Source organism: Ovis aries, chromosome 2 (assembly GCF_016772045.2).
Source record: "Ovis aries strain OAR_USU_Benz2616 breed Rambouillet chromosome 2, ARS-UI_Ramb_v3.0, whole genome shotgun sequence".
NCBI lineage: Eukaryota > Metazoa > Chordata > Mammalia > Artiodactyla > Bovidae > Ovis > Ovis aries.
In genome coordinates this window covers 147,760,222-147,780,144 of record NC_056055.1, presented here as the reverse complement: position 1 = coordinate 147,780,144, position 19,923 = coordinate 147,760,222, and the positions used below count along the sequence as shown (strand labels likewise).

At 42.7% G+C, this 19,923-nt stretch overlaps 1 protein-coding gene and 1 long non-coding RNA gene across 4 annotated transcripts in view; one reads left to right on the top strand and one right to left on the bottom strand.

Annotated features, from left to right (window-relative positions):
* The window catches only part of DPP4 (dipeptidyl peptidase 4), an 80,937-nt gene extending 79,644 nt beyond the window's left edge, over positions 1–1,293 (bottom strand). For both annotated transcript variants that reach the window (XM_060411137.1, XM_004004660.5), the window contains exons 1-2: positions 1,267–1,293; positions 652–739 (exon numbers count right to left, since the gene is read on the bottom strand). In XM_060411137.1, the coding sequence (XP_060267120.1) occupies positions 652–739; positions 1,267–1,272 (94 nt within the window). In that variant the 5' untranslated portion in view covers positions 1,273–1,293. The remainder of the gene's footprint in view (positions 1–651; positions 740–1,266) is intronic.
* LOC121818712 (uncharacterized) overlaps positions 711–19,923 on the top strand; it is a 37,747-nt gene continuing 18,534 nt past the window's right edge. The window contains exons 1-4 of one of the 2 annotated variants that reach the window (XR_009599606.1): positions 711–794; positions 2,082–2,236; positions 3,012–7,573; positions 13,675–13,811. This is a non-coding gene — a long non-coding RNA (uncharacterized LOC121818712). Of the gene's footprint in view, positions 795–2,081; positions 2,272–3,011; positions 7,574–13,674; positions 13,812–19,923 lie in introns of both variants that reach the window. The other variant, XR_006058772.2, reaches the window with a different exon arrangement.

Here is a 19,923-nt window from a genome sequence, read left to right as displayed (position 1 = left end):
GTGGATTTAAATGAAAGACTCCACCAAACATAACTCATCCCACCTCCTCTGAAGATCGCCATGGATATGGTGATATTTTCCACCAGCGCTATGGAAAACCACTTGAATATCACTATGGACACAGTGATATTTTCCATCAGCTTTATGGAAAACCACCTGGGTTCCCTATGGACTTTCTTTTCTCAAAACTGTATTTGGGTTTTTTTTTCTTAAAATTTTCCCTCCCTTCATGACATCGTTACAGCTCGTTGGGATCTTTAAACACTGTCTCTTTTCCTTTGAAGATCACAACCATGAAAGTTCTTTTTAAGGAAAAAACAAAACAAAACAAAAACCCTGAGATTCAAAAGGTACTAAATTTAAATTTGATAAAAAGAGATCTCAAAATTTCCCCTTATTTTCAGGAAGTATGTATTTGCCATATGTAAAACGTGGCAGGTGCAGGGCTCTCGCAGCCTAAACACTGGAGACCAACGAAGCCAATCTAGCGGCGACACTAGAGGCAGCGATCACGCCAGCGAAGCCTGAGCCCCAAGACCTGGCCCACTGGTCCCACCCAGTCCCCAGCAAAATTCCTAGGTCTCCTAGGAATGTTCAAATAGAACCTGATCCCGGTAACTGTCTTATCTTTTTCAAACGTTTTAAACTTACTGTCTTTGGTCAGCAGAACCACGGGCACAGTGATGACGGTGACGAGCACAGCGATCGCCAGCAATCCCAGGAGCACCTTCCATGGTGTCTGCAAGCCGGGCAGGTCAGGTCCAGTTAGAGCCAGCTATCTGGCCCCAGTCCGGGTAAGAGGGTCGGGGCCCCGGCTGCACAGGAGGCAGCGGAGTTTGCCGTCGCGCGCGCCCTGGGAGAGGGGCACCAGGGGCTGGGAGGGTTTGGAGCCCGCGAGTCGGAGGTTGCAAGGAGCGCTTTCCCTTGAACTTCTGGCCTCCGGGCAATTTAATGTTTGCGTGTAAACGCACTTCAGAAACCAAGTAAGGGTTCTGGCGCGTGTTTTGCCGGTGGCTCTCCAGGCCCTCCAAGCCTCGGTCCCTGGGTTCTTAGCCCCGCGGGTTCGAGAGCGAGACAGGAGCCTTGGGGCGTCCCTTCACCTGTCAGAGGGTGGCTCTGGAGCTTCCGCCTAATGAGAGCCCCTGGTTTCGATCTGCGAGCTTTGGGTGGTGGTGGTGGGGGTAATCTGGGGAGACTTTAGTGAAGAGGCATCTTCAACTCACTCCTGGGGCTCTTTGCGGGGTGGGGGGCCCTTTAATCACTCACCTTCATGGTCTGCGTCTCTTCGAAACTGAAGTTTCGGAGCCGGAGCGCAGTCAGAAGCCTGGCGAGCCGCCCGGACGCGCGTGCCGCTCCGGAGCGCCGGGCACGTAGTCACAAGGCGCGTCCAAGTTTCAGCCCCGAGTTAAACATTAGTGAGCGCCGGGTTGGCTTGGTATAAAGGGCTGCAGGCAGGCTGCGGGAGAAGGCGCGCCGGCCCCAGAGAACTGGCGTCCGGGCCGGGGGGGCGCCCGAGAGGCACCTCCCCATGGGCGCGCGGGGCACTGGGTGGCCGCCAGACGCGCAGGGTGCGAGGTCCCGGGAACGCGCCGGAGGGGTGTGACAGCCCGAGCTGCGGCGAGCCGGCGCCCGGCATCCGACGTGGAACCCGGAGGCTGCAGGTCGGCGGGAGAGCATGGCCCGCCCTCACTGAAAGGGACCTCTGCGCTCGATTTCCGCAACCTCGAGTGGGCAAGCGAGGGCACTTAGCTCAGAGAGGGTATAGGGCTCTGCAGACTCAGAGAGTTAACTGCCGGCAGCTGGAACTAAAACCCAGATCTCTGTCCTTTGCCAGTAAATGGTATGGTGGGGATTTCTAGGGTATTTAAAGCTCCTGGAAGGCAGAGAGAGAAAAAGTGATTGTTTCGCTTATGGATGACATTTAGAGGCTAAGTGTCTGGATTCATTCTCCGCAGGGGATTTCTGGTTTGTCTTTCAGGCTTACCTTCTCATCAAGATGCCAGAAATAATAACGCTAACACTTATGTGCAACTTACTTTTCCCCAGGAGCTGCTCTAAGCATCTTTGTGTTTATTTTACAGGGAGGAAGCAGAAGGTTAAGTCAGCTGGCCGAGTAAAGGCAGCTAGGAAGTCGTGGAGCCTGAATTCAGAGTTCATGTTCTTAACTGCCACTCCACACGGCCTTTTATCTTTCAGTCTTCCAAAGAGCATTTGGAACAAAAGAGTAAAAGGGCAGGTGTGGCTTCTTCCTCCAGGTCCCCAGGATGCCCAGTAGGTTCCTTCACTCATTCCCCTTTTCCTTTACTCATTCATCCCCACATCCTCCCATTTACTTCACTCATGCCCCAAATACTTGTGTGGATACAAAGCATTAGACTCTCATCTAGATTCCAGAGATAGAGAAGTGAGACAAGATAGATGAGGTTTGTGCACTTGGCACTTTCAGTCTGAAATACACAACAGAACCTTTGCATTAGGGTCCCTCTACTTACTTCCTCTTGAGGATAAGCACTCCTGCTCCCTACAAGTCCTCTTCAGCTTGTTCACTCAGCTGCAAAACAAAGTCTCTCTTCCAAAGTTAGAGGTAAAAAGTTCAAAATGCAAAGTCCTGCGGGGCATTGACATATGATTATGAATAAATTCCAGTTTCCATCCTTTATCTCCAGTCTGAAAGTCACTTCTGAACTCAGGAATCATTTTCCCCTCTGATTGCTAGTTGCTTATGACACATCCACTTACCCACACCCACCTTCAGAGGCCCAAACTGAACTCTTTATCCTTTCCATCAGTCTCACCTCACCTTCCTCTGATGATTTCTGTCTTCATTAAAAGTACCCCCACTCACCAATTACATTAAAAGTGTCCCCACTCATCAGTTCGAAAAAGAGAAAGGCTTGAGTCATCTCAGTTTTTCTTCTCCATTCTCCTGCTACATCCACGTGGCCATCATTTCCTCTCAGTTCTGCCTTTTACAAGTATTTCTCAGATCCATCCCCTCCTCCCTCTTCCAGCTGCTCGGAAAGGTGAGTCAATAGTGTGGCTGCAGCCTGTGAACTGGAGCTGGAAAGAGAGGTCATCCGACAAGGACTGCAGGGAATGGCTCAGCGCTGGCCTCAGCTCTCACCAGTTTGTGCACTCAGCAATGGAGAAGGGAAGTCTGTACGACAGCCCACATGCTTAACCTGCATACCCTCACCGTGACACTATCCTTTCAGCAAGCCCCAGGGAAGCTGGCTGACATCCATGGGCAGATCATCTTGTTCTCTGGGAAGTATTCCACAAAACACAAATATCTCCACACTCAGTCAACTTCAAGAGATTCTTTCCTAAATTTCTCCCACCTGACCTCTTTGTCACTAGTCTTTCCATCTTGCTCTTCCCAAGTCCCTAAGACACCAACTGGCCAACACATTAGCCACCACCTGTAAGTCAGTGTAAATCTTATGATAGGCCATCTCTCTTTTCATGCACAATGGAAAACAGATGTACTACTCCAACTTTTCTCTGTTAGGAAGATTTCTCTTTCTACTCTATTTCAGAGCATCCCTGAGAGGGGCTATAATGTAGCAGCCATCATTTGTGACTGGTGCCAGCTTACTTTGCATAAGGCTGACTCTTCCCTTCTCTGTTGTTTGTTTATGAGGTGTGTGTTTAGGGAAAAATGCTAAGCAGTGGGAGAAGCACCATGGCGTACAAGCTCATTGCTTATGTAATTTTCTTATGTCATCTGAACCACTTGTGCTCATCTACTGTGTCTATAGATACCATTTTCACTTACTCATGGGACATGGCTGAACATACTCAGGTTTATCATTTGGTGGGCCAGGTAATAACCAGTTTGTTATTGAAGTTCAGGTTGTATAGTTATGGGTTGAATTGTGTCACCTCCAAAAAAAGATATGGTGGAATCCCAATCCCCAGTAACTTTTCAGAAAGTTGCCTTATTTGGAGACAAGGTCTTTGTAGAAGTCATCAGGTCAAAAAGAAGTCATTAGGGTGGGACCTAATGTAATATGAGTGGTATACTTATAAAAAGAGAAAATTTGAAAACAGAGACAAGATACACATAGAGAGAAAATGGTATGAAGAGACTCACAAAGAAGGCTATGATCTACAAGTCAAGGAGACAGATTTAGAACAGATCCTTTCACTCAGGTCTCAGAAGGAGCCAACCCTGCTGATCCGTTGATTTCAGTCTGTCAGCCTTCAGATGGAAAGCATCACTGTCTCAGTGGACAGGCATTTGAGCAAACTCTGGGAGATAGTGAAAGACAGGGAAGCCTGACCTGCTGCACTCCATGGGGTCGCAAAGAGTCAGATACAACTGAGCAACCGCACAACAACAACCCCAGCCTCCAGAACTGTCAGGCAATGAAATGCTGTTAAGCCAGCCTATCTGTGGTACTTTGCTACAATGGACCCTGCACGCTAATATACCAGGTGTTCTACGATCATGTTTTCAGTGTCTACCAGGGCCCTATAGAAAGAGAGGAACTGATTTTCATATAGTGAATAGTCATTGACTGATGTAGCTCACATCTAAAATGAGCCCAAGTTCGGGTGTTACCTTTGTGCATGTGTGCTAAGCTGCTTCAGTCTTGTCCAACTCTTTATGACACTGTGGACTGCAGTCGGCCAAGCTCCATGTCCATGGGATTCTCCAAGCAAGAATACTGGAATGGGTTGCCATTTCCTTCTCCAAGGTACCTTCCCCACCCTGGGATCGAACTGCCGTCTTGTGTCTCCTGCATTGGCAGGCAGGTTCTTTACCACTAGCACCATCTGGGAAACCTTGATATACATCAAAAGATAACTAATATTTTGGCAAAGAGCATGACTTTTTTCTAAAAATTCTAGGCAGATTATCTGTGATTTTCCTATTGGGGCTTGCCAGAAGCTTGCCTGCCACAGACACTTGTAATAACTATTATCTGTTGGGTCATTAAGATCCAAGGATCAGGGCAGCTTGCACTATAGCCTAGACCTAGGGAGCCCTCTCTTGTTCTGGGTTCCATTCAAAACAGACAGCCATAGGTACTACTGAGCAAATAGTTTGGAAGCACAGCTGGTTGTGGTATATGGTGTCTCCAAAATCCAGAGAGTTCTGGCAAACACTATTCTTCTTTTTGGTGGGCACAAAGAGTGTAGTGACTTACCCATCATTTTAGGGGGGATATCGTAACATGTTCTAGATTGCTAAATCCCTTGAATCCTTGCAAACATTTTCATGGGATTTATCCTCTATTCTGCGGTCATATTTGTCTTGCTGAAATATATAAGGAACTTGCTACTTACTGTTCCCAAGATCCAATTAGCTTGTCACCAATGTAATGGACCCATGTGATGTTCTATGGGATTTCAAGATGATCAAGATCCCAGGAGGCTATATTATGATAGAGAAGAGAGTTGGGGCTTCCCTGGTTACTCAGCAGCAAAGAATCCATTTGTCAATGCAGGAGACACAGGAGAAAATGCAGTTCTATCCCTGGAGAAAGAAATGGCAACCCCCTCCAGTATTCTTGCCTGGGAGATCCCATGGACAGAGGAGCTGGGAAGGTTACAGTTCATGGGGTTGTAAGAGAGTTGGACATAACTTAGTGATGAAACAACAAGATTGTTGACATTACCCTGAATGTAATATGGTAAAATTATACTGCTCACCCTTCCAGGTGATGGCAATTTGAGATGGCCCTGAAGAAAAAAGAAAAGTACTCTTCAAGTTAATAGCCACAGATACTAGGATTGTATTGTCTGGTCCAGTGAAGTTACCATGCTGGTAAAATGGGCATGGTTCCATAATCCATCTTTTGTCTGGGCTGAGCAGGAAGTTAACTGAGTATAGGGTAGGGAACCTGCACTCTTGTCCCTTTTGGGTTTTTAAATAGTGACACCAATCTCTGTCCCTGTCCAGGGACACAGTATTCCTTTTAGCTTACGCTATGGATGTAGAACAGTTCCAGGGGCTTCCACTTAGCCTTTCTTACCACCAGCTCTCTCTGTGAGTGAGGGGAGAAATGAGTCAAGGAATGCAGCAGACTCTTAAAGCCGGAAAAGGTGAGGAAATGAATTCTCCCCTAGAACCTCTAGAAGGTATGCAGCTCTGATGACACCTTGACTGTAACCCAGTAGGACCTATTTCAGACTTCTGAGCTCCAGAAGTATAAAACAATACCTTTGTGTTGTTTTAAGCCACTGCTGCTGCTGCTGCTGCTGCTAAGTCGCTTCAGTTGTGTCCAACTCTGTGCAACCCTATAGATGGCATCCCACCAGGCTCCCCCGTCCCTGGGATTCTCCAGGCAAGAACACTGGAGTGGGTTGCCATTTCCTTCTCCAATGCATGAAAGTGAAAAGTGAAAGGGAAGTCGCTCAGTCAGGTCCGACTCTTAGCAACCCCATGGACTGCGGCCTTCCAGGCTCCTCCGTCCATGGGATTTTCCAGGCAAGAGTACTTTAAGCCACTAAAGTATAATAATTTGTTACAGCAGCAATACAAAAATTAATGTACCCTGGACACGACTGATGTTTTAACTCCATATCAATGGATGTTTTAACTCCTAGAGCCAGGATTTAATAACTCCTGGAAGGTCTGGTCATATCCCTTCTCACCGAGCATTCTCAAACGTAGCTATAAGTCCCATGTCTTTCTGAAGGAGACTCGGAAGAAGATTTAAGGATGTACTGTAGGAGCATTGCGGGCTCTGGCCTCAGTTTCAAACAGGGCGTTTTGGGTCTATGGACTGATTTGAATCTGGAAACGATGAAAAGCCATGAATTTCTACTATGGCAACTTAAGTGAGATTTTTGACTCAGATCTAGAATTTTTCTAAGTGCTGAAATCAAACCATAACTTAGAACGCTACCAATGAACTTCGTTCTTAAGTACCCCATGATAAATGAAACACCACCATGGCAGTTTACACGTTTTGATTACCGTGTTATCCCTGGAGATATTTATAGTAATAGCTTCTTTAAAGAAACTGAGCCTTTGAAGTAGGGTCCCTGTGAGTTATTGCCCTGGAAGGATGCAGCCAATGTCAGATTGCAGCACAAAGCAGATAAAAAACAGACAGAATAAATACTCTGGCCTCTTTCTTCTTGTCTTTCCTGCTTCTATGTCCCAACTGAAGGCAGAGGACAAAGGATCCTAGATAATAGAGGATGTTATCTGCAGGCGTCATTTTCCTGGGGCAATGGGCAGGGAAGATAAAGGTGAAGGATGGATAGGAAGGTCTAAATTAGAAATAACCAAACAAACAGCCCAACACTACATATTATTTGTTAAATTGCCTCCTAATAAAGATTGGAGATGTTCCATTTGTTCTTTTATCTCTCTCTTCCATCCTTCTCTCTCCAGTGCCTCATTAAATGCCTGTGAAAAACTAAATGAGTGAAAAATAACGCTGGGTCTTTCCCTGTGTTCTTGGTGGCTGCAACTGGAAGTGAGGAAAAAATGGGATCTCATGTGTGGCAAGAAAGGAGAGAGCGAGAATGACAGGGCTGAGAGCAGTGAGGGAGCTGAACAGATCTTACTCCTGTTCCTCTGCTCTGCAAGAGAAGTAAAGGAAGTACAAAGGTATTTATTCTTTTGCCCACTGCCCTCCTTGACCTCCACCTAATTACTCTGTCCACCTGTGTGGGAATGACTTTTCTAGCATGTCCTTTACATTCCAGGTCAAAAGTCACTTCTTCCAGATTACCTTCAACAATAACCCCATCTGTTTCCATACAATTTTCTGCTTTCCCTACCAAACAGAGTTTGGCAGATTATTCTGCTTGTGTTGTTGTTCAGTTGCTAAGTTGTGTCCAACTCTTCACAACCCCATGGACTGTAGCCCGCCAGGCTCCTCTGTCCATGGCATTCTCCAGGCAAGAATATTAGAGTGGGTATCCATTCTCTTCTCCCGGGGATCTTCCTGGCCCAGGGATTGAACCTGGGCCTCCTGCACTAGCAGGTGTATTCTTTAACACTGAGCCATCAAGTGAGTGTGTTATTTACAACCAAATTAATTTCCACCTAGAGATACAGAGAGGATAGTTAGCTAGGTGGATAATCCTATGGATTTAGATGTATGGAAAGAAGAAATTTCAAACCAAAGGAATAACTGTACACAAAGGCTGAGTGAGAAACCTGGAGATCTTTAGGGACTACCTATTAGTTTAGTTTCACCAGGATATAGGGTATAAAGGTTGATCCTGGACATATTCTTTAGTCTTAAATTCAGTATTCAGTGTGTAGCCACTTAGAGTTTTTGCCAGGTGAAATTCAGTATCCAGTGTGTAGTAGGGAGCCACTTAGAGTTTTTGCCAGGTGAAGGAACACAATCAGACTTGACTTTAGATATAAAAAACAGGCAACAGCATAGGCTGGATAGCTGAGAAATGGAAGAACTAGAGATGGGATGAGAATCATAAACTTGGATGTTGCAAAATTAATTGGGCAGGTGCTTCTCTGTGTGGAGCTTGTCATAAAAGAATTTAAATCATGTTGATCTGTATTTGTTTACATACAAGTCTCTAAAAACTATTTCCCATGTGTAGTGCGAAATGTTTTCCTTGCCCCAATGATACCAAACCAATACTGATTTGGTATCAGTAATACCAAATAAGTAGTTCATCTTACACTTAATACATAATTAAGCTCTCTTGCTTCCTATTAGAACAGACATTAGCCAGAGAGGAGGCTTTTGTGCACTTCTTTGATTGTTCTTTGAATAGTCTATGGGTTTTTAAAAATTTGAACAGTTTGCTTATATTAGCTACTGACTTAAAAAACAATTATATACTTCCAGAACTATGTTGAATAGTAGCGGTGAAAGTGGACACCCTTGTCTTGTTCCTGACTTTAGGGGAAATGCTTTCAATTTTTCACCATTGAGGATAATGTTTGCTGTGGGTTTGTCATATATAGCTTTTATTATGTTGAGGTATGTTCCTTCTATTCCTGCTTTCTGGAGAGTTTTTATCATAAATGGATGTTGAATTTTGTCAAAGGCCTTCTCTGCATCTATTGAGATAATCATATGGTTTTTATTTTTCAATTTGTTAATGTGGTGAATTGCATTGATTGATTTGTGGATATTGAAGAATCCTTGCATCCCTGGGATAAAGCCCACTTGGTCATGGTGTATGATCTTTTTAATGTGTTGTTGGATTCTGATTGCTAGAATTTTGTTGAGGATGTTTGCATCTATGTTCATCAGTGATATTGGCCTGTAGTTTTCTTTTTTTGTGACATCTTTGTCAGGTTTTGGTATTAGGGTGATGGTGGCCTCATAGAATGAGTTTGGAAGTTTACCTTCCTCTGCAATTTTCTGGAAGAGTTTGAGGAGGATAGGTGTTAGCTCTTCTCAAAATTTTTGGTAGAATTCAGCTGTGAAGCCGTCTGGACCTGGGCTTTTGTTTGCTGGAAGATTTCTGATTACAGTTTCAATTTCCGTGCTTGTGATGGGTCTGTTAAGATTTTCTATTTCTTCCTGAAGTTTTGGCCACAGCAATCAGAGCGGAAAAAGAAATAAAAGGAATCCAAATTGGAAAGAAGAAGTAAAACTCTCACTGTTTGCAGATGACATGATCCTCTACATGGAAAACCCTAAAGACTCCATCAGAAAATTACTAGAGCTAATCAATGAATATAGTAAAGTTGCAGGATATAAAATCAACACACAGAAATCCCTTGCATTCCTATACACTAATAATGAGAAAGTAGAAAAGAAATTAAGGAAACAATTCCATTCACCATTGCAACGAAAAGAGTAAAATACTTAGGAATATATCTACCTAAAGAAACTAAAGACCTATATATAGAAAACTATAAAACACTGATGAAAGAAATCAAAGAGGACACTAATAGATGGAGAAATATACCATGTTCATGGATCGGAAGAATCAATATAGTGAAAATGAGTATACTACCCAAAGCAATTTACAAATTCAATGCAATCCCTATCAAGCTACCAGCCACATTTTTCACAGAACTAGAACAAATAATTTCAAGATTTGTATGGAAATACAAAAACCTCAAATAGCCAAAGCAATCTTGAGAAAGAAGAATGGAACTGGAGGAATCAACTTGCCTCACTTCAGGCTCTACTACAAAGCTACAGTCATCAAGACAGTATGGTACTGGCACAAAGACAGACATATAGATCAATGGAACAAAATAGAAAGCCCAGAGATAAATCCACACACCTATGGACACCTTATCTTTGACAAAGGAGGCAAGAATATACAATGGAGGAAAGACAATCTCTTTAACAAGTGGTGCTGGGAAAACTGGTCAACCACTTGTAAAAGAATGAAACTAGATCACTTTCTAACACCGTACACAAAAATAAACTCAAAATGGATTAAAGATCTAAATGTAAGATCAGAAACTATAAAACTCCTAGAGGAGAACATAGGCAAAACACTCTCAGACATAAATCACAGCAGGATCCACCTCCCAGAATTCTGGAAATAAAAGCAAAAATAAACAAATGGGATCTAATTAAAATTAAAAGCTTCTGCACAACAAAGGAAAATATAAGCAAGGTGAAAAGACAGCCTTTGGAATGGGAGAAAATAATAGCAAATGAAGCAACTGACAAACAACTAATCTCAAAAATATACAAGCAACTTATGCAGCTCAATTCCAGAAAATAAACGACCCAATCAAAAAATGGGCCAAGGAACTAAATAGACATTTCTCCAAAGAAGACATACGGATGGCTAACAAACACATGAAAAGATGCTCACCATCACTCATTATTAGAGAAATGCAAATCAAAACCACAATGAGGTACCACTTCACACCAGTCAGAATGGCTGCGATCCAAAAATCTGCAAGCAATAAATGCTGGAGAGGGCTGTGGAGAAAAGGGAACCCTCCTACACTGTTGGTGGGAATGCAAACTAGTACAGCCACTATGGAGAACAGTGTGGAGATTCCTTAAAAAATTGCAAATAGAACTACCTTATGACCCAGCAATCCCACTGCTGGGCATACACACCGAGGAAACCAGAATTGAAAGAGACACATGTACCCCAATGTTCATCGCAGCACTGTTTATAATAGCCAGGACATGGAAACAACCTAGATGTCCATCAGCAGATGAATGGATAAGAAAGCTGTGGTACATATACACAATGGAGTATTACTCAGCCATTAAAAAGAATTCATTTGAATCAGTTCTGATGAGATGGATGAAACTGGAGCCAATTATACAGAGTGAAGTAAGCCAGAAAGAAAAACACCAATACAGTATACTAACACATATATATGGAATTTAGGAAGATGGCAATGACGACCCTGTATGCAAGTCAGGAAAAAAGACACAGATGTGTATAACGGACTTTTGGACTCAGAGGGAGAGGGAGAGGGTGGGATGATTTGGGAGAATGGGAATTCTAACATGTATACTATCATGTAAGAATTGAATCGCCAGTCCATGTCTGATGCAGGATGCAGCATGCTTGGGGCTGGTGCATGGGAATGACCAGAGATGTTGTGGGGAGGAGGTGGGGGTGTTTGGGAACGCATGTAAGAATTAAAGATTTTAAAATTAAAAAAAATAAATAAATAAAAAATTAAAAAAAAAAAAAAGAATTCATTTGAATCAGTTCTGATGAGATGGATGATACTGGAGCCAATTACACAGAGTGAAGTAAGCCAGAAAGAAAAACACCAATACAGTATACTAACACATATATATGGAATTTAGGAAGATGGCAATGACGACCCTGTATGCAAGACAGGAAAAAAGACACAGATGTGTATAACGGACTTTTGGACTCAGAGGGAGAGGGAGAGGGTGGGATGATTTGGGAGAATGGGAATTCTAACATGTATACGATCATGTAAGAATTGAATCGCCAGTCTATGTCTGACGCAGGGTGCAGCATGCTTGGGGCTGGTGCATGGGGATGACCCAGAGAGATGTTGTGGGGAGGGAGGTGGGAGGGGGGTTCATGTTTGGGAACGCATGTAAGAATTAAAGATTTTAAAATTTTAAAAATAAAAAACTAAAAAAAAAAAAGATAAAAAAACACAATTATATGATTTTATGAGAAAACATGTTTAAGATCCTTGGAGCTAGATTCTCACAAAACGGCCATGGTTATGATAATTCCTTTATGGTTTGGGCTTCCCAGGTGGTGCTTGTGGTAAAGAGCCTGCTTGCCAATGCAGAAGGCTTTAGAAGCAACCCACTCCAGTATTCTTGCCTGGAGAATCCCACGGACAAAGGAGCCTGGTGGGATAAGGGCCGTAGGGTCACAAGGAGTCAGACATGACTGAAGAGCCTGAGCATGCACACATGCAGTCTGTGAGGTGATGTGGTGATGGTCATACATGTATATGAGGCTGGGATAGAGAAGGAGTGGAGAGGCTGACTAGTGGATGCTCTCATTTTAGGAAAGAGCAAGAGCCAATAGCACAAAGCTAGGGACTCTAACCTGAGATATCTAATTTGCCATGGGAGGGAACACATACTCTCTTCTGAGTGGTAGATAATCAGAAAGTTATGTGCAGAAAGGCCTTCAGATTCACTGTACGCTGTTAAGAACGATAAGACAGGAAAAAAGACTTCATGTACACAAGGGTCTTTGCTATATGCAAAGACCTTGGCATTGGACTAGAGTGCAAAGTTAGCTTGTCATTTATTAAAACTGTAGTCAAATATACATAATATAAAATTTACCATCTTAACCATTTTTAAGTGTACAGTCGTTTCTTTTTTATCCATAGTAGTCCAGTGATTATAGTGTAATTTTAGTGGATCAAACATACAGTGTAAAATTATATGACTCTCCTTTATCTTGACAAAATGGTGGAGTAAAACCACTACTCTCATTGTATATTTTTTGAACTAACATCTGTTTTCTGGCAATGGAGAATAGTGACTATGTGCGAATTGGATCTTTTTATTGATATTACAGGGGAGTCTGGGATGGCTGTACGGTCCTTTATTCTGGCAATACACCTAGTGCTTTGAGAGAAGGGACAGTAGTTGTATTTAGAACAGAATCTAAACCAACTGGGGAGAAATTTGAAGAGCCAGAAATTACCAGACAAAGATACTTCAAAAGGGAAGGTCTGATGCTATTTAACTCCCTGGCTGAAACCTTTGTTTTAGGTAGAAGTATTTATCTAGGCTCTACAGCAGGCTTCTCAAACTCTTTATTTCCTTATTCTCTACCCTCTCCCCACCCTCACTTCTATTTCAGACATTGTTTTCCTGAGCCCCACCTTCAACCTGAGCTCTGTATGTCTGTTTATGTATATAAACATGTTCTATATAAATACATATAATTATATGTTCTACATAAATCTGTGCTTCATATATCAGAAAAGAACATTTTTTTGCCCCCAAGAACCACTCCCAAGGGGGTGATATTGCCCTCACTGAGAATGTATGCTCTGTAGTGACACTGATTTCAGAGCGGACGTGGCAATTACTCAGGATCACCAGAATACAACTACTCTTTTAGAGTGCTGGTTCTAGCATAGGATAGAAATACTGAGTTCACTCTGGTAAAGCTAACATATGAAATCTTAATGCTGAGAGACTGAACATGCAAATAAACAAGGGCCAGACAACTGAGTTCTCACTCACAGCCTCTACAGCAATCTGTCCAAAGTGGTCAGGTCTTCACTGATTGACAGCTTCCCTATTTTTGCCCTTCTTTCCAACCCAGAACCAACCAGAAAAAGATGAATATGCTCATTAACTCAATCTTGTCAGAAGCTCCACTTCTCATCAGCCTGCCTCGTGTTTCCCACAGGAGACTCATCTCCAGATCCAGCACACTGGAAGCCCCCACTACTTTTCATGGTAAAGCACTGCTACTCGCTTGCTGACCTTTGACCCCAAATGTCGTTATGGGCTGGTTCTTGCTATATTAAGCTCTGAAAAAATAGCCGTGGCTTGTTCTCATTTGGGTGATCTTTGTTTATTTCCATAATACAGAATGAAGATTGCAGCCAAGGAAGACTGTATGTGTTTAAAGAGACACCGCAGGGTTAATAATTAACTTCTCCATTTCAATGTTTCAGTAGCATGCATGGCTCATCTGTTGATCTCTGTTTTCTTCAACCATCCCAAAGGCTGTTATTTATCTTATCCTTTATCAGTCACACTGTGTGAATAATTTAAGTGATGTTTTGGCTATTTAACTACAGCAGTCATAATATTCAAAGATATTTGGAAATGCAGGCAAGTGCCAGAAGAGTTTAGTAAGTCATTCGATGGGAGTCTTATACATACAAAGACACTGTTACTTAGTTTCTTGAATATTTACATGTTAACTTCGATTTTGATATGGTCCAGAAAAAGGCTCACTGCTCAAATGACTACTTCTTGAGGATTTTACTACAAATGTTTTCTCTTTAGAGTTAAGACTTTCTGTCATATCCACCAATGGGCTGATAAACTAAAAAAAAAAATAATAATAATTCAGCAGTAACTAAAAGATGAATTGTGAATTCATGTGAATTGTGAGTAACAAAGCAAAGACCATCCAAAGACTTTTAGATAGAAACTAGACAATGGCGATCAATATTGGGAAGAAAGCCTAATTGGTGGCTGCTCAAAGGTTAGCCTAGGAGTTTGGCTTCTACTAATGGGAGACCAAAATATTTCAATATGCCAAGTCTATTATGTAAAATACAAAATATATTTTAGATTTTTATTTTATTACTTATTTATTTACTTGCCTTTTCTTATTGTTGTTGACTTCTAACTTAATTTTGTTATGATCAGAAAATAATTTTTAAGTTCTTAAGACATACTTTATGGCTAAGCACATGGCCTACCTTTGAGAATATATAATGGGAACTTCAAAAATAAATGGGTATTACTAGTTGGTGTTCTAAAAATGTCAACTAAATCAAGCATTTTCCAATCTTATTCAGACTTTGAAGACTTATTTTTTATACTTTTATTAGTTGGGTACTACTAGATTCTTAAAAAATATTTTTACTGTGGCTGATTATTAATTTACATTTAACTTTAATTCAATCAAGGTTTGTACTTCTTGATATGCTACTTTGCCAGGCAGTGTACTGGAAAAATCACAGTGAACAAGTTAGATCCGATAGGGGGATCACAGTGTTTACAAAAAAGTTTATCATTGTGAATCCATCCAAGCTTGTCAGCAAAACCCAAGACCAAATGTCAGAAATGATTAAGCTTTCATTCAGTCCAGTTCAGTCTCTCAGTCGTGTCTGACTCTTTGCAACCCCATGAATAGCAACACTCCAGGCCATCCTGTTCATCACCAACTCCTGGAGTTCACTCAAACTCATGTCCATCGAGTCCGTGATGCCATCCAGCCATCTTATCCTCTGTTGTCCCCTTCTCCTCCTGCCCCTAATCCCTCCCATCATCAGGGTATCCAATGAGTCAACCCTTTGCATGAGGTGGCCAAAGTATTGGAGTTTCAGCTTCAGCATCAGTCCTTCCAGTGAAATACACAGGACTGATCTCCTTTAGGATGGACTGATTGGATCTCCTTGAAGTCCAAGGGACTCTCAAGAGTCTTCTCCAACACCACAGTTCAAAAGCATCAATACTTGGGTGCTCAGCTTTCTTCACAGTCCAACTCTCACATCCATACATGACTACTGGAAAACCATAGCCTTGACTAGAAGGACCTTTGTTGGCAAAGTAATGTCTCTGCTTTTTAATATGCTATCTAGGTGGGTAATAACTTTCCTTCCAAGGAGTAAGCGTCTTTTAATCTCATGGCTGCAATCACCATCTGCAGTGATTTTGGAGCCCAAAAACATAAAGTCTGACACTGTTTCCACTGTTTCCCCATCTATTTCCCATGAAGTAATGGGACTAGAAACCATGATTTTCGTTTTCTGAATGTTGAGCTTTAAGCCAACTTTTTCACTCTCTACTTTCACTTTCATCAAGAGGCTTTTAGTTCCTCTTCACTTTCTACAATAAGGATGGTGTCCCACTCCAGCACTCTTGCCTGGAAAATCCCATGGATGGAGGATGGAGGAGCCTGGTAGGCTGCAGTCCATGGGGTCGCTGAGGGTTGGACACAACTGAGAGACTTCACTTTCACTTTTCACTTTCATGCGTTGGAGAAGGAAATGGCAACCCACTCCAGTGTTCTTGCCAGGAGAATCCCAGGGATGGGGGAGCCTGGTGGGCTGCTGTCTATGGGGTTGCACCGAGTCGGACATGACTGAAGCGACTTAGCAGCAGCAGCAGCTTCTGCATATCTGAAGTTATTTGCCATTCCCTTCTTCAAGCTTTCATTCAGTTCAGTTCAATCGCTCAGTCATGTCCCACTCTGTGACCCCATGAATCGCAGCACGCCAGGCCTCCCTGTCCATCATCAACTAGCGGAGTTCATCCAAAGTCAACTGGCCTCTAATACTGGATGAATCAAACTGGAATCAAGAATGCTGGGAGAAATATCAACAACTCAGATATACAAATCTGATATCACTCTAATGGCAGAGGTGAAGAGGAACTAAAGAAGCTCTTCATAAAGGTGGAAAAGGAAAGTGCAAAAGATGGCTTAAAACTCAGTATTCAACAAACTTAAGATCATAGCATCCAGTCCCATCACTTCATGACAAATAGACGGGGAAAAAATGGAAGGAGTGGCAGACTAGGACTGCAGCCACAAAACTAAGACACTTGCTTCTTGGAGGAAAAGCTATGACAAACCTAGATAGCACATTAAAAAGCAGAGACATCACCTTAACGACAAAGGTCTGAATAGTCAAAATCATGGTTTTTCCAGTAGTCATGTACCAATGTGAGAATTGGACCATAAAGAAGGCTGAGCACCGAAGAATTGTTGCTTTTCAACTGTGGTGCTGGAGAAGACAATTGAGAGTCCCTTAGACAGCAAGGAGATCAAATCAGTCCATCCTAAAGGAAATCAACCCTGAATATTCATTAGAAGGACTGATGCTGAAGCTGAAGCTCCAATACTTTGGCGACCTGATTTGAAGAGCTGACTGATTAGAAAACACACTGATGCTGGGAAGGATTGAAGGCCGAAGGAGAAGGGGGTGACAGAGGGTGAGATGGTTGGATGGCATCATCAACTCAATGGACACAACTTTGCCCAAACTCTAGGAGATAGTGAAGGACAGGGAAGCCTGGGTGCTGCAGTTCATGGGATTGCAAAGAGTTGGACATGACTTAGTCGCTGAAAGACAATAGTAGGCCTCTAGAAAGCATTTGGAGGGGGAGAGTGGGGTGGGAGAGGCTAGCCTCCCAGGGACCACAGGATTGTGTTGGGCTATGGATCCGATGTTTAGAGTTTGGTCGTCAGTCCTCTTGGCTTTTTCTTGTAGGTGCTCTTCCTTCTGTTTCCCTCCCAGGTCTTGCTGTCTCTTCTCTTTCATTTGCTCTTCTGTGCTATGGTATTCCTTTCAGGAATATCTGTTTTGAACCAGTCCCCAGAGGCAGAGGCCCTCCTCCCCTTTCTCTTCTCTCAAGTTCCATCTATTCTGTAAGCAGCTTTTACTGGAGGTTGACAGGATTGACATAGACATTTTTTCAGGACTTCTAAGGCCAGAAGCCTTCAAAACGTTTTGGCAAATACACCTGCACGTACCTCCATCACTCCCCTTACTATGAATGAAGCAAAAATTCATATTCTAAGGCAAGTTAAGTAAAATTTAAGCATACTATTTTTCTCTGCCCTCTGGCCATGTCTCTCCCCTCCACTATGCATTGTCTCTCCCCTCTACCCGCACATGCATCACCCAAGGTTCCTCATTGGCAAAAAAATACCTTCTCAGCCTTAAACAGCAACATTTTTTGAACATCAATGAGATGATGTCCTAGGAGATAAGCTTCTTAAACTTGTAAGGGGCTTCAGTGGCCCATGACTCACTACTCACTTCGTACTTACAGATCTGGGTTGTGCAAGCTATCAACATGATTTAATGTACAGCCCTGTCTCAAAAAGTTATACAACTATGCTTTGACCTCTAATGGGAAGAATAGTTCTCCGAGCTTTCTAAGAGGCTGTTCCTGGGTTATAATCCTCAATTTTGCTCAAGTAAAATTCTCTTATTACTTTCTTAGATCAACAGATTAATTTTTTTCATTGACACCGTATTGCGTTGACATTATCTCTTGGCTTTCTATTTCTCTTATCCTGTTTTGACTGTGGCAGGTATGTATCATTAATATTTATATTTCGAGAAACTACAGAAGTTGGACTTGGGTGAATTCAGCAAAGTACCAAAGCTAAGAACACAGAAATACCAGTTTCATCCAGCCAATCAATGTACAACCTGGGAGGCAGCTTGGAGAAGAGACAAGAGCAAGGCTTTTGAAGTCAGACATGCCTGGGTCTGTCATTCAATTACTACATGCCCAAGGGTCTTTTTTGGAAAAAGCTACTTCACAGAGTTGTGGAGATTTAATGAGATAATAACTAAGTAATCTCGGCCATTCTCTGAACCTTGCAAATTTATCTACATGCTGATGTATCTCTGTAGTTGGGATCTCTAGGCTGGATTCTGAGTCACTTGGATGTCCTGGCCTGGATGACTCAGAGGCCTATCAAGTACAATTTATCCAAGAGTAAGTTAATTATTAATTATTGTTGGCACTACCCTGCTCATCCCCAACCCCATCTACAAAGTTCTGGCCTTTCCCTCATGCCCCACTTTGGTAAGAGGTAGTGCTGCCACATTGCCCAAGCCAGAAACTCAGGGGTCTTCCTCAGTGGCTACTCGGCACCCCACACATCAACCTCATTAGCATCTCTTTTATTTGTCTGCATCCCTTTAAGCTCACTCCATCTTTTTTTAGGCCTTTTTCTCTTCCAGTTCAGACCATCCTTCCAACCTCCTCTGATCTGTTCAGTTGCTCAATCGTATGACTCTTTGTGACCCCATGGACTGCAGAACGCCAGGCTTCCCTGTCCATCACCAACTCCCGGAGCTTGCCCAAATTCATGTTCATTGATTCAGTGATGCCATCCAACCATCTCATCCACTGTCGTCCCCTTCTCCTGCCTTCAATCTTTCCCAGCTGGCCTCTTTTCTTGTAATTTCACTCCAGTGCAGCCTCTATTGCTTTCTTGTTTAAAAACATAGTGGCTTCTGATGCAGAAAAAAGTCCAAATTCCTTAACGTGATCTGGTCTCTTCATCTTCCTTCTAAGCTCACCTCCTTAACCCGACACCTATATCAAGCGACTGGCATTTCTAAGCATTGCTGTCCGCTCCTTTACTTCCAGATCTTCAAACAGGATGCTCCCTCTCCCTGGTATTCCATTTCCCTTGTTTTTCATCTGGCTAAATTCCAGTTACCGTCCCAGATTCCAGTACCATCCTCTCTAAGAGGCCTTGCCCACCACTTGTCCAAGTGAAGTGCTTTGCCTCTGTGCTCCCAGGGAACTCTGTGCTTACATCTTTTTAACAAAGCATTTGTCACTCAGTAATGTAATTATCTAATATAATAATTGTGTGTGTGAGTTCGTGCTCAGTCGTGTCCAACTCTTTGCAGCCCTACGGACTGTATCCCACCAGGCTTCTCTGTCCATGGGATTTTCCAGGCAAGAATACTGGAATGGGAAGCCATTTCCTTCTCCAGGGGATCTTCCTGACTCAGGGATCAAACCTGTGATTCCTACATTGCATGAGCAATCTTTACTGCTGTGTCATCCGGGATTTATGGACCCTATTTTACATGTTGGATGTTCCTTTAAGTTCTTGACTTGTATTAGCTCATTTAGTCTCACAAAAATCCTATGAAACAGGTACTGTTATCATCCTCACATTGCAGATGGAGGACATGGAGGCATAGAGAAGTATTAACAAATATTTTTCTCAGTATCACACAGCCACCATTTGAACTGAAGAGGTCTGACTACAGAGTCCATATGATTATCCAATCTACATTTTAAAAAATATTTTAAAAGTTTTTTTATGTAGATCATTTTTAAAACT